Genomic DNA, 18,537 nt, shown 5'->3' on the forward strand with positions numbered 1-18,537 from the left:
CTTATGATTTTGTGTTTTATTCCTACTTGAAGTATTTTATGAAGTAGCCACATTGAAATAATAACTACGTTAAGTTCTGGCTGCTTCCTGGCAAGAGCTCTAACTACTTACTTGTGTTTACCCACTTAATCTTCAAAGCTTCCTTACAAAACAGGTTCTATTTATTATCTTATTTAATAGGTAAGATTGACTGAAACTTGAACTCTATGTCTTGGGGGAATTAAGAAGTGCTAGTAAGGCTACAAGAGTATTAGGTGGTAGGGTTAGGTGTTAAGTTAAAAAAATCCTTATTCTTAACTCTTAAATATGTTACATGAAATTAACTTAATAAAGCTATTTAAAAGCATCACTCACTCATTGTTTTTAAACAGGCTTTATTAGATTTGCCTAGAGATATTCTGAATCTAATGCAACTACTGTGTGACAATTAGGGACAAATGATTACAGGCGTTTATCTTTTAACAGAGTCAGATGTAATCTCATACGGAATAGATTAAATATATCAATAGTGTATCTTCATCTTATTGAATTTGACTCTCCAATTCTGTCCAGACTTAACCCCCTTTCCGCAGTTTTCTTCTTCTTTTTTTTAAAAAAGAAAACCATTTTTATTATCAATGGCTAGTTCTTCTACAGAGCATCTACATAACATCTCTTTCACGTATTAGTAAATTAAAAAATAACAGCAAGCTTAGGCACAAAAGTAGATAGGAGAAACGTAAGAAAGTCTATGTATGAGACTTTATGCCACTTTAAACTTTTACATATTTGAAAAGTAGAGCTCATGAACTAGCAAATATTGTCCTTCTAAAGTCCTGCCAAGTTTAAAGGAAGTGAGTTCCACCTTATTCACAAACACCACACCAGTATCACTTATCTGATATTTACAAAACAAAATCACAAATTTCCAATAGATTAAAATCAGCTCAACACCCATGCAAGTTAGAATGCTAGATGTTTGGTGAGCAAAGACCTTACATCAGTATACATCTATAAAGTCCCAAACTGGTCCTTTTCAAACTGTATCCATTTTGTGCATTAACAATGTGAAGCTCAACCCCATTCCTCTTGGCACATGTATTTGTGATCTTATCATTTCATACTGAGCATTGAGATTCTGCAAAGCTTCTTTTGGCTTTCACATCTTGTCGCTTTCTTCCCAAACTGAACAATAGCCAGCCAGCTTCCTCCTCACACTTAATGCCCATGGCTTTCTACATTCCAGAATTCCGTTTTCTCACTCTGGCAGTGGGAGACTTGTTGCCTTCTTTCTTGCCAGGGCCTTTGGCTTCCTTCCTCTTGCTCAGCAAACAGCTGCTGGTTACTTACGCTCAGCACAACTATGCATATCTGTGCCTGGATGTTGGCTTGCAGGGCCTGTTCTGAGCTTTAACAGTGATCTAAAGAATCATTTGTGTTCCCAACCACAACAGCTCGGCAAGACCGAGGTCAGAAGCCCCAGATTCTTGAACTGCAGCTCTTAAAGCCATTTCTTGTTATTTTTGTTTGCAATCGTATGATTTTGTTGTTGTTCTCGTAATTTCTTTCCCCTTTACAATCTCTGAAAGTGTCCTAGGTGTACCTTGCTGTCTTTCTGCCTCTGAAGGGAGGTGGACGAGGTGTCCATTTAGACGTCAGCTCCTCGTCTTGGTTTTCCAGTTCTCTTCTGTCTCAGCTTGTTCTAGTGTTGAACTTGTATTTGGATCTCAATTGAATGTGTTCTGATTGGTCATTTCCCGTCCCTGCTTCTACACCTTGACTTCTCCTTGTCTCTGATTCTGCAATGAGACTTCTTCCTTTTTCATTTCAGTGGACACTTTAATGAGACCTAGATGTTGAGTGGCTTCTGCCTCATGATGACTTACTTATCTTCTCTGTGTTGTTTTTTTCAGATGAATTTAGTTGTTCCCTTATTTATCAGAAGAATGATCTTTACCCTGTGTCCCTCAGACTTGTGTCTTAGAAGATTCATCTTCTTGTCGTTATCCTGAAACAGGGCTTACTATTTAGCTATCTGAGCCTGCAGCACCTTGAGTTCAGCCTCTTTGCCCCTCAGCTTGATCTTTGCTTCTGCTCCAACTGTGTGTTTATATTCACCATTATCTGACTTTCAGTGTCTTTCTGCTGACCTTGGTCTTCATCTTGAATAATGATGTTTTGAGGCTCCAGAAGAAAGCAATGCAACTCAGTGCTCCTTTTTCTTTCTTTGTCTGGGGCTCTTTTCTGGGGCTATCCATCTTGTTCCGGATATCTAATTAACCTTCATTAGTGAAAATATCCTCATGATACAGAGGTATAGCAAAACATATTTTGCCTGTCAGTATTTATGCCCTGAGCTACGGAGCATTGGGATTACAGATGCATCAAACCCAGTCTTCAATTGAATTTTGGTAAGAGGCATGAGATAATTTGGAGTCTTGGCTGCTAAGGTAGTACCTCTGCTTGCCACACCCAACAATATAAGCCAATAACTTTGCTACAGACTACTTCATACAATTTTTAAAAACAATTCTATTTTATTACTTGCGAATTCAAATATATATATATATATATATATATATATTATGTTTTGATCAAATCAGATTACCTCCTCTCTGATTCCTCCTTTACCCACTTTTCCAAAATCTATATGCTTAAAAAAAATACCTCATAGAGTTCGCTCAGTGTGGTTTCTATGTGTACGGATGTAGGGCTGTCTGCTGGAGCCTGGGAAGCCTCTCAAGGGCTTCTCCCTCCCTCAGAAGCTGTCTTCTCTTGCCCAGCAGCCGCCACTGCAATAATCTCTCAGTTTGGGGTGAGAACTCATAAACACCAGAGACCCACACTGGGCATATGGCTGGTATAATCTTATGCAGGTCTTGTCACCTTTTCACAGTATTGATGGCTTCATTTTAGAAGCCAAAGCAGTCTTCTACAAGATCTTTTCTTTCCTAGGTTTTCTTCTTTTCTCTCTCCTTCCTTCAAATAATAAATCAGTCTATGGGCAGCATACCATAATATACCAGGCTGGTCTTAAACCTGGGATCCTCTTCAAAAATTTTATTATTAATTTTTTTGAATTTCTGAAGTGCATAGCTGGCCTCATAAAGCCATTCTTCTCAAACACTCTTTAGTGCTATCACCCTCTGGTCATCTTGTGCATGATACTATAATTCTGTGTCAAAACTTTGTATAACCGATAAACTCCCATAATTGTAAAAGCTATGCCAAAATCTCTGCATTTGTGAGCCAAACATAGGTAACTGAACTGGGAATCTTGAGAGTGATCATATATTCAGTCTGAACGGGAGAAAAGGACTATTCTCCTTTGACTTTCTTGTTCGGGAGGATTGAGTACTATATTATGACAAATAGGTCATGTTTAATTAACTAGTTAATTAATTAGAGATTTATTTAAGATTTATAAATATAGGAAAATATAAAAGTCAGTTAATCAAATGAACATGGAACAAGCACTTCATCTTAAAATATGACTTCATGTCTCCATTTTCCTTTAAATTTTTTTTATTTTTTTATTTATTTTTTCGGTTTATCGAGACAGGGTTTCTCTGTGGTTTTGGAGCCTCTCCTGGAACTAACTCTTGTAGACCAGGCTGGTGTCGAACTCACAGAGATCCGCCTGCCTCTGCCTCCCGAGTGCTGGGATTAAAGGCGTGCGCCACCACCGCCCGGCTTTCCTTTAAATTATTAAGATAAAAGTTAGGTCTGAACATAATATTGCAATATTTTCCCCAAATGACAGCACACACATGCTAACAAGAGTGTTTAAAGAAAATCTGGTGAGTAACTGCATCACCAGTTATGAAAGTTAACATTTGTTACAATCAGAGAAAAATGTCATTAATGAGAAAAACTGTACTTTTCCAGCAGGATGCTGGGAGAAAACTGGGAGATATTTCAGTTACACACATTTTCACTTCCATAGCTATCCCAGTAAATGTATCGAGGCCATAGGCCATGCGCTCTCATTCCTTGGTATTCTCTCCTCTCATTCCCCCCGACCTCAATTCTTGCATAGTATATGGATATATTTAGAAAAAAATTATAGAAAACTAAATGAAAAGAAATGATAAAACTGGGCCAGTGTGGGGTGTTTAGGGTAATAGAACTTTCGTTGCTTTAATTATTGTTAATTGATTATTTTTTATATGCATGAGTGTTTGGTCTGTGTGCCACCTGTGGGCCCAATGTCCACAAGGCTAGAAGAGGATGTTGTGTTCCCTGCGACTGGACTTAGAGACAGCTGTGAGCTGCTATGTGGGGGCTGGGAATTGAACCCTGGTCCTTTGGGAGAGCAGCCGGTGCTTTGATCTGCTCAGTAAGCTCTCTACCCCTCATTATATTATTTTTATTACATTGCATTTTTTACTGAAGAAAGGTTGTTTGGCTTTGTTGCTATTACTATAAAACTCATTTATATGACCGAGTAGCTATTAATACTCTCTCTCTCTCTCTCTCTCTCTCTCTCTCTCTCTCTCTCTTATTTAACTGTCCTTGGCTACTAGAAATTTATTACACATAGTATCAAAAGTAATAACAGCAATTGCCACTTACTGAAGATTATTATTATTATTATTATTATTATTATTATTATTTTTGATTTTCGAGACAGGGTTTCTCCGTAGCTTTTGGTTCCTGTCCTGGAACTAGCTCTTGTAGACCAGGCTGGCCTCGAACTCACAGAGATCCGCCTGCCTCTGCCTCCCGAGTACTGGGATTAAAGGCGTGCGCTACCACCGCCCGGCTTTACTGAAGATTATTATGTGTCATACATGATACTCCCCACTTTTGGTTTATCACTAGGCATTTCACACACATGCATACACACACACACACACACACACACACACACAATACACACACACCCATGAAGGAAGTTATTATTTCTAGTTACAGAAGAAAGCACAATCATGACTTCTCATGTGACATCTCATGACTTCTAAGTGACAATGCTGACATTCAAAGCCAGGTTCCTAAGGTCTCCATTCAATGGCTTCCATGCCTTGGCATTTTCCTCTCACACTGATAGCTCCCAAAGGTATGGCGAAAATGAAATCAGGATGAGAGCTTGGCTTCTTAACTTCCAAACGATAGTCAAAGTATTCCAGGCTCATCCAATCGTTACAAAGGGCTCCCCCAAAAATGCTCTCCTATACATTAAATGCAGGAAATCACCACCCTGACAATGTTCCTAAGTTTCCTTAGATAAATGCAGGGAGTTTGTGAATGTGGGGGCTGCTTTATGAGATCTAAACTGACACCATCCATATCTTTGAAACAGAACTGATTCTACATATCAGCCAAGGAAACTCAGGTTGTACCCACAGTCAGAGAACTAGCCACCATAAGAGAGCCACCACAGTGTGTCTGTTCACTGGTTGCTAATGATGTGACTTTAAGGAATGAAATTTCTGGGTACTGCTAAGGCTACGATAATAGATCCTAGCATTGAAGATAAATATTTACATCTTTAAGACTCAGAAACAACCTCTCTTGGGTCACAGCTTTCCACGATTAATAAAAATGTCATATTTGAATAATGTAGACAAGCAAATGTTGCAAAATTAATAATATGACTGAGGCTAAAATCCTCATTATCCTATTAGTACAGATGGTACATGAGTCTCTTTAATTAAATCACACAATTAATTTATAATGCAGTGGGCGAGGTGCAACAAAACATCCTTTGGGTTATGTCTTGAGAGGGAGTCTTGGTTGGTAAGATGCAGCCTGTTACAAAGCAGAGAAAATCCCTATGACTAAAACCAAAGAGGAGTGTTCATGTGGTTCCTCATCATTATAGGACGGTGATTTTTTTGACTTCTAATGATTTTATGATACAGAAAACATAAATCATGGAAACGTTTCAATATCAAGTGAGGGTAAAACAAATCTGACACTTATTATATTTAAAATGAGATACACACATTAGTCTAGTCCATAAATTCACTTCAAAAATCACTTGCAATATCTTCATTTGCAATAGGAGATCAGGAGAACTTAAGTCATGATTATCACATAAGCAGCTAAATGAAATTCATTACTGAGAATACAAGTGGAAATTGTAGTTATATTCGATTTTAGTGTAAAATTTTCCTTATCGTTCATTTCTGTTTTCACTAAAGTCTAATTTTCTATGTCCTGTTGCACACTGGTCAGAAGGCTTGTTTGTTGTAGGCCTAATTCAACAGAATTCACTGGGAGAAAACTAATAGCTACGGCCCAAGTAGACATATCGGCAGAGGTATTAAACACACAGTTACAACTCTAGGTACGACAGAATAGTTGACGCTGAAGGAGAATCAACTCTACCTTGCGTTCTGGACAACCATGACTTGACTGCATTGATTCCAGAAGCCAGAGGAAAGGGTACAACAGGAAAGAGTGAAAGACAGGGAGAAAAAAAGTTAGGAGCAGAAATAGACAGGAAATATGAGAACAGCAATCAGATGCAATGCACAGCCTGAAACCGGCTTAAGGAGGAGATAATCTTAGCGCCACCGTGATACAGCGCTCACAGTACAGTGAATCCCCATCACTCGGCAACTCAGTAATTAGTGATACCGCTATGACAGGCTAGGAACATGCTAGCCACCTCGGAGCTGAATCCACTGTAGGATAGCTAGCTGGATAAACTCTGAGAGGGTAATACTATTAGATGTACATTTTTTTTTTGGGTCCATTTTACTCTTCTTTTTTATCCTTTCAGCTAAGCATTATGGAACTGGCTGAAACCTTCATGCTACCTGTCTATCTGTTCTGCTTATTCAACTTTGCCACCTTCTTCCAGAGTAACAGCATGCATACATATAAGTATTCTTGTTCAGTATCGACGATGACACTGAGGACCACTGATGAGGAAGATGGAAAATGAAGGAAAGTACTTTTTACCTTAATCCATTTAAAAATACTTAGAGACAAATTCCTAAGAGTAATTTTCCATAACTTCCTAATTTCTTTAAAGAACACAAACGTTCTCATGGCCAAAACCAAAATAAAGTTTTTATTGTTTGTTTTTTATTTTTGTCACGCCCTTCTTAAAGGATGTGGCCAATTCGTAAATACAAATACGCAAACTTGCTATTTAGTTAAAATAAAAGATTCTCTTCTTGTGACTATTTTATTGATTTCTAATAAAAAATTACTGAGAATTTCAAAAATCTTTAAGAAAATAAAATTATATCAAGTGTACCAACAATTGTATCTTTCTAAAAGGAGTTGTTTGGGGAGGGGTATGGTATTAGAGCAGGGACACTGATCCTCCCTGCACTATCTGACTGGTTTCCACTGGCAAATAAAAATTATGATTGTGCTCTCATTGAAAAGGAAACAGACTATCTCATACATGGGGGTCTGCCTGTGGTGACTTAGTAAGTAGATAGCAGGACATACACGACTCTAATGTGGCCACTTTTCAGACACGCCAGTGATGATCAGCACACACATTTGCATGTTTTGGCTGCTTTTAAGTCTGTTGAGGCTTTGCAGCACAATGCAGTTCTGTGAAATGTTCGCTATGTACTTAAAAGCATTCATTGCTGATGGGTAGAGTATTCTATAAACACCAGTGGGGTCCTCAAGCCAACTAAAATATTATAAAATATATAGAAGAAAGTAATACTGTCATTAAGACAAAAAGGCAACCTTCTGAATGGGAGAAGATTCTCACCAACCCCGTATCAGAAAAAGGTCTGATCTCCAAAATATATAAAGAACTCAAGAAACTAGACATTAAAACTCTAATTAACCCAATTAAAAAACTGAACAGAGAATTCTCAACAGAAGAAGTTCAAATGGCCAAAAGACACTTAAGGTCATGCTCAACCTCCTTAGCAGATCAGGGAAATGCAAATCAAAACAACTTTGACATACCATCTTACACCTGTCAGAATGGCTAAAATAAAAAACACCAGTGATAGCCTATGCTGGAGAGGTTGTGGAGTAAGGGGAATATTTGTTACTATTTTTAAAACATTGATTTGGAAATGTGTCTATAAATAGGGATTCATGAAAAGTCACTTAGTGGACATCAAGCATATCAGATATAAATACATACACTGTAAAAAGAAAGTAAACGAAGTTTGATTTTTCATGTGGATTTAGGGATGTAAGTTAGCTCTTTAAACCTGCCACAATTTTTTAAATGCTTTTAGAATAATCTGGGCACATAGCACAAGTGTGGTTCCCACAATCAAAGCGTTGCTCGCTCCCAGAGAGACTGGCGTTATTATGACCACGGCTCTCTCAGAAAACCCTGTCTCGAAAAAAAATTTTTTAATTCAACTGGATCTCCTTATTAGAAATAAATACAATGGCTAAAGCAAACTAAAGCCAGGGTAGGAAGGACTATCCAGCTTAGGCCTGGAAACGAATGGGAGATGCTCTGTGGACTGTTTACTACCGGCGATACCTGAATAATGATGTCTTGTTACTTACCCTCGCCCCGGAAGTAGGTACACCTTAACAAAAGGGTCAGAGTAGCCATTGTTGTCTCTAGGGACAAGATTTCTTGCTTGAAGAATATGTATTATGAGGTTTCCAAGGTCATAGTTGATTTGAAGCTTCAGGGTGTAGAAAGGATTCCGTGAAAAAACAAACAAACACGTGAAGCAGCATCACTTCATACTTCTCTGGCTCGTCCAACACTTTATAAGAAGTTACCCACTTCATCTCAGTTCTACTGGAAACTAAACAGTTAATGTCCAGTTTAACTGAATGCTCATAGGCACGTCTGGATTTCTGATAAACGTATTGCTACTGGACTCTGCACAAGTTAGAATCCTGGCCTAGTTAGAGTTCATTTAACAGGACACTAATACAGTAAATATTTATTATATTTTCATAATGAAAATTTATTCATAGCAAACGAATACATCCCACAATTACTAGGACTTTGAAAATTAAATAACTTGTAAATGTATTATAGAATAGCATTAATATTTCATAACTGAACAGTGAGAAGAAAGGCTATGTGGAGAGGATTCTATCAGGATTGAGACATTAAAATTTAAAAAAAGAATAGATTTCATTTTTTTCTTAATTTCTCCAAGTTTAAAACTGTAGTTTCTCTTTCTGAACCACTTCTTATAAAGCAAGAGTCTGGGGGATATTGACTTTACCCTTGGGCTTGAAAAGCTGAAGAGGAATAATTAATCCTAGCTCTAAGATGCTGATGAGATGCTCACATTGCTACCAAAGAACAAGAGTTACTGTTCAGATAGATATTTGAGAAACTGTCATAATCTGAAATGATTACGATTAATAATTTTCTCTTTGACCATTGTAGGATGCCTTTGTTATATTTAGATTAAGTCTTGATTTCTTTTAAGTTTTCCAAGAACTTTGAAATGAAAAGAACTTTATTTCAAAGTGGGAACTTACATGTAAAAATACTAACTTTTTAAAAATCATAAAAAGACAGTGTTTTCACTGTGATGGAGTTACTAAAATGGGTCAAAGCTTTGCTTAAAATTTCAGCATTAATATACATCATCATTTTGGCACAATTTTAATCTGATTCCACAGAGAAAAGCCCAGGTATCTCCGACAACAATGACCAATGTGTGAATAACAAGGCAATCTGTCCTAAGGGAAAAGCAAAGACAGGGATTGGAACTGTGTGCTGACAGGACACAGAAGCAGAAAGGGAGACACATTTAGCTTGCTCTGGAGTTCAAGTTTCAAGTGACATTGCTCTTAATCTATTTCTCCCTGACATGGAAACCTTCAGGTCACCTTGAGAGACTGGTTATCACAACGTTCCCTCTTCATTCCCAGAAACCCCCAAGGAGGTCTGGGGTCAGACCAGTCTGCGCATGCGCCATCCTCACACACACGGGCTCCAGGCCCGCACCTTTATGATTATGGCTCTATGTGCGCCACGGGAATAAGGCTTTGCCACACGAGGGGAAATGACCGAAATACCAGCCTTCAGGATATTCTAACACATTGGTTCTCAATCACTCAATTTCCCTTTCGGCAAATAATCTCTATCTTCAAATATATATATATTGATTCATAACAGTAGCAAATTTACAGTTATGAAGTAGCAACAAAAATAATTTTATGGTTGGGGTCACCACAACATGAGGGACTGTATGAAAGTGTAACATTATTAGGAAGGTTGAGAACCACTGTAAACTGCTAAGAGGCATTGTGCCAGGTAAGGCTCAATTTCAGAATTATGTCTTACTGCTGAAGGATTGGACGAAGGCGAAGAAACAAGGGAACATCAAACCCAGCAGAAACAGCAAACATCAGTCAAAAGGCATGAAGTTAAGAAACGTAGGTGAAAACTAGTAATCAAAAGTTGAAACATTTCCTGTGTTGCTTGTGGGATGGCAGAAGGCAGGTTTGGTGAAAACATTGGCAGCCAGCATAGGGAGAGCAAGATCAGGAATGTACAACAAGCCAGGCCCAGTTCCACCGGCTCTGTCCGTGAGGCACCCTGGGACAAAGTCCCTCTGCGTTTTCACTGCTTCCCTTTAGCTTTTTCCTGTGTGTGCGTTCACTTCCCAGTCTTCGTACCCTTGCCCTTGTAATACTTTCTGTAGGCTGCTGATACATGGCTTTTTATTATACTTCCCCCATCACTCTGCCGCATACTCTAAACCATGGAATGCTGGCCTATGTTAGGTGAGGGATAATTTACCTTTCTGGATGTATCAGCATCTCAGAGCTGATTCCATCATAGCTCGACTCTCAATGCAACCGCTTTCTGTGTGATGCTGTTTCCAGTAACACATTTTCCCCTTCTCTATGCTTCTTGAAACATTAGCTCATATCTCTGCTACTCTGTGAAGTCCTTTGTCAGAATTTCCTTCACAGTGCGTTGGAGACACACTTGCTCTTCCTTACCGGGACCATGCTGGCCTCTGATAGCTAATTCCTACTGTGTTAATTTCTATATGACATTTCTCATCTACCTAGAATTAATTTTTGATATTTCCTAAAACCAAGTTTGAAAAACATTCACTGCGACTCACAGTAATATATAAGCAGTGACAATATCATACAAATATAAAACTATATGCAGTAGTAAAGTAACAATATTTTGTACATTTTATGGCACTTACCTTATGAATTGCAAAGTTATTGGGAACTACAAAATGAAAAACGCTTTCCTATGATAATTGTTTATCAATTAGTTAGAAAACAATAATTTAGCAAAAGTTATTGCTTGATTCATGAAGTTTGAAGACGGGCTCACAGGTTTTTTGGAAGGAGAAGTTGTTTGTGAAATGCTGGAACTCAGTAGCTGCTGACTGAGGATTTTACAGTCTGGAATTTCAAAACCACGACTAGTTTCTACACACACACACACACACACACACACACACTCACACACACATACACACTCACACACACACACACATACACACCCACACACACGTTATGCGGTAGCATTATATAAAAAGTGTAAGACCCAAACAGACTGTTAGAAATTCAAAGAGAAAAATAGTAAAAACAGAAAAGATAACAGAACAATGATATTAAAAGTTTGTCATACCTGAATTTCTCCTGTAATTGGATGAGAGGCAACCTTTGCTGCATCAGTAGGCTGAAATATAAAGACCACATATTACATTAAAAAATATTCTTAGGTGCCTTCATTTTAACTATTTTTTTTTAAAATTAACTTCAATTGGTTGTAGCACACTGACTACAACATACATTTTATCCATTTGGTTGCTTCAGAATTAGAGCATCTACTTAAAATTCTCATACTTGTTTAAGGATGCATAAACCTGATTTTCATTTTGGAAAACCTGTATCGAAGCCATGGTTTTATATCAGCAGTATTTTCAATTCCTTACAAAAATGAATACTTTTTGTTTAAAACATGTTGCTTACGTATTTCGAGGTTTTAAAGAGCTACTTAGTAATGAAGCCGTGTTTACTTAAGACTGCCCAGGAGCACGGAAGCTGCAGTGAAAGCCATCCTTGCACCTCTTCTAGCTCACTGAACAGTGAAGCACCCCCCAAAACACTTTCCTACAGACAGGAAATTTAATCTTGAATTAAAATGTATCTTTTCGGAAAAGTTTTCATTGCCCTCCAAACTCCTTAGGCAAATGGAGCTTTCAAAGTAGTTCGGAAAGTAATCTAGGGGTCAGATGTGGCGGCATACACTTTTAATCTCAGCGCTCAGGAGGTATAGGTTCGTGGACCACTGTGAATTCAAGGCCATACTGAGCTAGCAAAAGCAAAGTAATAAATTAAAACAGTTGATATATTTGCTTGTGGATTTTTATTGCTAAATCAAGGATATTGAAATTCTGTTGCACTTCATATATGCATCATGTAAAATTACTAGCTAATATTCTAATAAAGTATATCCTTTCCAGAATAGCTCTTGAATAGTTTTTTTGCTTGATATTGAATAGTTTTAAAATATATAATTATGTGTATCATTATATATGTTTAAAACTTATTAAAATAATTTCAATTTATATTTTATATACATTATTCAAAAGCAATCATCCAAAATTTTGATAATGTTTCAGCGATTAGTTACACACAATCACTTTAAATATGGAGGAATGCTCAACAGTGGCCTGAGGAAGAACTTTTGTCTGTGAAGTTAACAGACAGTGAAAGCTACAATTGACAAATGGAATTATGGTGAACTTACAAGCTTCTCCCTAGCTAAGGAAACAAACAATATGTACAGACACACGCCTCAGAACAGAGACCATCTGTAAAATAAGTCTGACAATTAATTTCCTCAATATGCAAGGAACTTCAAAAACTCAATATTACAAACCAAATAACTATAAAAAAGATGAATAGGTAGTAAGTAGGTCTATTCTTTAAGGTAAACTTTTACATTTTCACTTAAAAACACACACCACACACATCACACACACTGCACACACACCACACCCACATACTCCACACACACACCACACACACCACACATACTCCATACACACATACCACGCATACAACACACATCACACACACTGCACACACACCACACCCACATACTCCACACACACACCACATGCACACCACACACACACACACACACACACACACTGCACATATGTCCCAAATTATCAGATTTGATTTGTATCACTGCCAACAGTTAAATAATATCTGTACAAGAACTAGCCAATTGAGTATATGTATGAGTCACAAAAGTAGTTAAAAATTTCTAATAACCGCACTAAAATAAACAAGAAATATTATAAAAATATTTATATTCATCCTAAATATTGTCACTTTACCACGTTAGCAAAATTTAGTGTGTTGAGATATTTCAGTCTTTTTTTCCACACAAAGTCACGGAATTTGGCCCACAATTCACACAGATGTCAGCTGAAACCAGTTGCATGTGGTTAGTAGTTACTCCTTGGACAATGGGACGCTGGAACCATATATTTCAGTCAAATATAAACCTACACAGACCCAATTATTGGCAAAGGGAAGAAGGCTACAGGAAACACCAGCTGCCAATAGCACTGTCCAAATGCTATCCTGCTTGAAGAGTTGTTATCTTCTAAATCATGGTCGCCAAAGCTAACGTGTAACAGTAAGGCAAATTTGTAACTGCGCACCCCGAAGGAGAACAGAGGTTCACAGGTGATCACTGACATTTTGAATCATAAACATCTTTGCTACTGTTCTGTGCAAGTCACTCAACTATAATATGTGGTCGGGGGAACAAAAATAGTTAAGTTTTATGGTGCATGTAGCCAGCATAGGAAAGTAAGCCAAGAACCTGACACCTGCAGTCAATTTGTAAATTGTCTTCAGAGACACAAAGAGCACCTTTAGAAGGCAGAAGGTAAGACAGCAGGCAGGTTGGGAGGCTAGGAGGCAGGGAGGAAGAGACTGGGGGAGGAAGGAGAGAAGAAGGAAGCAAGAAATGACAACAGGAGGAAAAAGAATGAGGAAAGAAAGATTTTTAATATCAGAGAAAGTCCAAGCCGTGATGACTTCACGGAGGAAATGTGGTACTCAGTATTGATTCCTCTTGCCCACCATCAACTCCTCATTGCCTACAGACTGTAGTGGAAAGCTCAGCCCAGCCCTTCATGCCTTTCAACGTGCAACCATCTGCTTCTATACGCTATCATCCCTGAAGTACCTACGAACATCCATCCTCTAGACGTGGGAGTTTCTGTCCAACACTCTTCACGCTGTGCTCTCTTTGGAGTGTTGCCCCCTTTCTTCCTTTTACCTAAACTGGTTCTTAAGCACCACGGAGATGTCCTCCCTACTTATGCTCACTGAACTTGGCTGAGCATTTCTTCATCTGTAACTGCATCAGCAGTTCTCAGACTTTAAGAGCACTGCACACAGCTGGAGAAATGACAAGACCTAGGCTCCTGAGATTCAGGTGCAGTTTTTGAAATAGTCAAGGCTGTGCAAAAACAAATGCAGTTCTAACACATTCTCTCATTCTAAGACATATGGTGCTGTGCCAATCTGCTGAAAATGGGTACAATTTAGGACCACGGGTCTACTTGGAATGAGAGAGAGGGGGTTTTTCCATCCCGCTTTGCAGTCTGGTAGAGCATGACTCCTGAAACTGAACAGTCATGGGCAAATGACCGGAGCAAAAAGCAGAGCTGAAACCTTCGTCAACACAGTTCTGATCACAAGCATATCAGAGCAGATATAATAACACTATGCCTAGTATAATTTTTAAGAAAAGAAACCTATGTTTTTCATGAATAGGATAGGGCCCAATGAGAGATGGCACAGTGGACACCACGCCAGAGAAGTCACATTGTACTGTCCCCTGCTTTTTCTAGGCAGAAGGGTCAGTGCACTGTCCACAGCAACTTTAAAGAAAAACTTTGTTTTTTATTTGTTTGTCTCAAATAAAGACAAGCACATGAAGAACAACCCATACGGTGGAAATGAATTAAATTTAGAAGGGTGATCATATGTCACTGCCCTTCCTTCCTTCCTTCCTTCCTTCCTTCCTTCCTTCCTTCCTCCCTCCCTCCCTCCCTCCCTCCCTCCCTCCTTTCCTTCCTTTCTTCCTTCCTTTCTCCTAAATTATTTCTATCCCTTTGCATTTTGTACTGAGAGAGATCTAGCAGGATATGTATCTTTTGTTTTCAAGCAGTCATAAAGCTAATGTTCTACCTAGAAGGAAACTTAGATTTCTGGAACAATGTCCTCCAATGCACATCAAGATTATGAAGTACCACATTGTTCAAAGTTGTCTTTCTTAAAAACTGAAATATCTAAAGAGATGTGATTTTCTATAGGGACCAGTTAAGCAGTCAGAAGTGGAAAATATTTGTTTCAATAGATCCTCAGGACTTTTCAGAATGTCAATCACTTCACCTCCCAGCTACCTCCTGTCCAGAATAAACGGCCAGAATTGGCCCCTTGCAGTGACATGGGGCCCACCTCACCTTGCTGCTACCGTGCTTCTTCTTGCTCACGGAGGGTGACCCTGGCTGCCCAGGGCTGGGAACAGAGCTGGATCCTGCTGACGTGGGACCTGAATGAGCATGAGACCCTTTCTCCACGACTGACGACATGACCAGTGGGGACTGCTGGAGCGAGACCTTCTGCAGCTCCGCCGCCAACTGCTTGGGATCAACCCCTGGGGACTTTGCCTTGTCCACTAAGAGAAAACAAAGGCGTTACGTCTTGGGTCTAAATGTCAGATGCACTGTGATGCTTGTTGGAGTTCTAGGTGATGGATGTCTAAGCACTATTTAAAGATTAAGTTAAAATTTTAAAACTAAATGTACTCAATGAAAGTTTTATGTATCTATTTTTAGGGAAATCGAGACAGCCCAGATAGGAGTGTTATAATGATGAATTACAGGGGATCTGAAGTCCTATTAAGTCTTCAGAAAAATACTTTGAATGTTTTATTGAGTGAACTCTGGGAATAACAAAATACCTACTTTATCTCCCAAGAACTTGCTTGGATGAACACATATTTCTTTTCTTTTCTAAGTCTTTCATATTCTTTATAGAAGAAATTTCACAAAGTATATATTTTGAACTGGCTTGTTTATTTCAGTAACTAAGAGTTCCTAGTATCATTATAATAACAATAGCAAAAGGCCAAGTTGTGCTTCAAAAAATAAATAGTAACTGAAAACTATATGATTAAAAATAGCTCCGTGGATTGCCTTCACAAGATGAATTCATATTTTAAGAATTTAAAACATGAACTCATAAGCACATATTTAATATAGTTTTCTCGCTTACTCTAACAGCTAAAGATGCATGTTTCCCCAGAATGCTAATATTGTAGCTAAAACACTTTCGGTGTCGTTCATGATAATATTCTTGTATATAAGTTTATAATTTTCTCTGTATCTATGTCAAAACAAACTACTTCTGTATCGGCCTCTTCACCCATAGTTGAAATCAGACTCTGGCACCTACCAGCTTTCGGTGGCTCGTGCAGTTCCAGGTGCTGGGGGTTTTCTGAATCGGACAACATATTGAGGTCCCTAAAAATGAAGACAGGTCATTAAGAAAGATATTGAGGAAGATTGCAACCGAAGGTCCCTTTCCCCACCTGTCTTGATTTCCTTTCCAGAAGGTCAATGAGAAGTGGTTCATGGTACAAAGCAGCTCCCGGGCATGCGCACCCTGCTCGCCCAGTCCATATTAGCAATGTCATTAAAAGTCAAAGCTGATAAGAATGATCATTTAAGGTGAAATCTTTATGGATTAAGCGCAAGTCACTTCAAAATATTACACACGTTGGGTTCCGGCCTTTTTTCAAGTGGAACATATTTTAATAAAAGCAAGGAAGGGAGAGCTGTGACACCTTAGAGGTAGCTGTTGGATTCTGGCTACATCCTAACCTTTGATTCAGAGCACAAGAAGGCCATCGACTTTGAATTCGCTTTATTTTCTCATTCTGAAACACCTGCTGAGGGGCAAAGGTTCCACCTTAACAATTTAAATCAAAAGAGACATGGCGAGCCAAAAAATGGAAACAGAAAGATGGGGAAAAACTCACAGTCTTACACATATTTCTGCTTCCCCACTTTGTTGATTAATGATGCTCTGTACTTCCTCGTATGTCTTAGAGGTTAAGGGAATCCCGTTCCATTCCAAAACCTGCATGCCTAGAAAGACAAATTTGAGTATGAAATCAAACATGTGTGTTATCTGTAATCTTAGCTCACAGGGCACAAAAGATTTTCTGTGCTTTTCAAAGCCAAATCAGCACACATTTCAGAGAACACGGACACAATGTTCTCCAGAGCATCATGTAGTTGGACACAAACTTACCTGAATGTATAATACATGTTTAAGACAACATGCAAAGTTTGCCTTTAAAAAAAAAACCTATTAATTCTTACCAAACACATGCATTCTGTTCACAATTCCGTAAAGAAAATCATATTGAATAAACAAACAGGTAATTGCAACCATTAGCATTAGATTCCTTTTATGGAAAGGAGTGGTAAAAAAAAAAAAGTCATCAGGATTTCCTGCTGCAGCTCTGCTCTGGTACTTTGTGTCTATTTCAAGGCAGGCAGACGTTTCTGAACAGAACAGCAACAGCGTTCTAGGAAGGTCAGCTTTGTGGGTCTGTGACCTGTGCGGTTAGTACAGGTTCTGTGTTCAGAAAGGCTACGTGCTCTGCTGTCATCTTGAAAAATCTACTTTTTTCATTTTTTTCACTGAATCTAATAAATTATGTATTCTTCCTGCCTGGTCAAGGCATTTCATTTATGCTATCTATCTAAAAGGACAATTTTACGCAAAATAATAATATATTTAATATTTAAACATTTATACCCAGAGTTTTTGGTTCATTTTGTGAGTTGTCAAAAATAACCTAAAAGTGCATGTTTGACCTCATTCACATGGCCATAAGATATAGCTATATGAGATGGATACACATGGCTGAAAATAATCCAACAGGGTACCCAAATATTTGTGAATGCTATCAGCTTCCTTCTAGAGAAAATATCTGTATGCCATTATATAGTAAATTAAAAACAATAATTTCTGAACAGCTTTAATTATACTTCACACTCTGTAATTCCCTATTGCTCACTTCAGCGCTGGCTCAATGGGAAAATGCAAATATGATATGGTTGTGTCTTTAATTTTCATTATATAGCATACATCGGAAGGCATGTTACAAGTTGCAATTAAGTGAAGGAAATGCCTTTAGACTAGAATTGAGTAACAGAAAAATCCATCCAAAGGCTCACAGTTAACACAGAGAAAGACTTTTCTACAACTTACTCCAAGAAAACTTTATCTTCAGAGGAGTCTTAGGTTTATTTCAACAATCCCAGCTGTTGTATACAGAAAATAAGAACATTATAAAAAGATGTTGGCTCTAAGGATAACTCAGTGCAGAGAAAGCAGAAAGTAAAAACATCTTTAAAGCTAGGAGGAAAAACCTACATTTATTCTGAATTGAAAAATTAATGCCATAATAATCTAGATATTATCCCCTCATATTTCTACAGAATCATATTCTGTGAAAATAAGCCCAGGTCTATTTTTTCTATTGTGTTTACCTTCTCAGGTTTTTACATCGTGGAACAAAAGGGAACACGGAGAAAACTTAAT

General features: G+C 38.2%; 1 protein-coding gene across 1 annotated transcript in view; it reads right to left on the minus strand.

The window, feature by feature from the left end:
- Positions 1-18,537, minus strand: part of LOC121458915 (protein piccolo) — a 309,061-nt gene that overhangs the window by 65,155 nt on the left and 225,369 nt on the right. The window contains exons 12-17 of the mRNA XM_041668303.1: positions 16,961-17,069; positions 16,375-16,442; positions 15,381-15,595; positions 11,510-11,560; positions 8,437-8,561; positions 6,313-6,339 (exon numbers count right to left, since the gene is read on the minus strand). Coding sequence (XP_041524237.1) covers positions 6,313-6,339; positions 8,437-8,561; positions 11,510-11,560; positions 15,381-15,595; positions 16,375-16,442; positions 16,961-17,069 — 595 coding nt within the window. The remainder of the gene's footprint in view (positions 1-6,312; positions 6,340-8,436; positions 8,562-11,509; positions 11,561-15,380; positions 15,596-16,374; positions 16,443-16,960; positions 17,070-18,537) is intronic.

The sequence above is a fragment of the Microtus oregoni genome, unplaced genomic scaffold (assembly GCF_018167655.1).
Source record: "Microtus oregoni isolate MIOR12 unplaced genomic scaffold, Mior012 000018F_ref0000195, whole genome shotgun sequence".
NCBI classification, from domain to species: Eukaryota; Metazoa; Chordata; class Mammalia; order Rodentia; family Cricetidae; genus Microtus; species Microtus oregoni.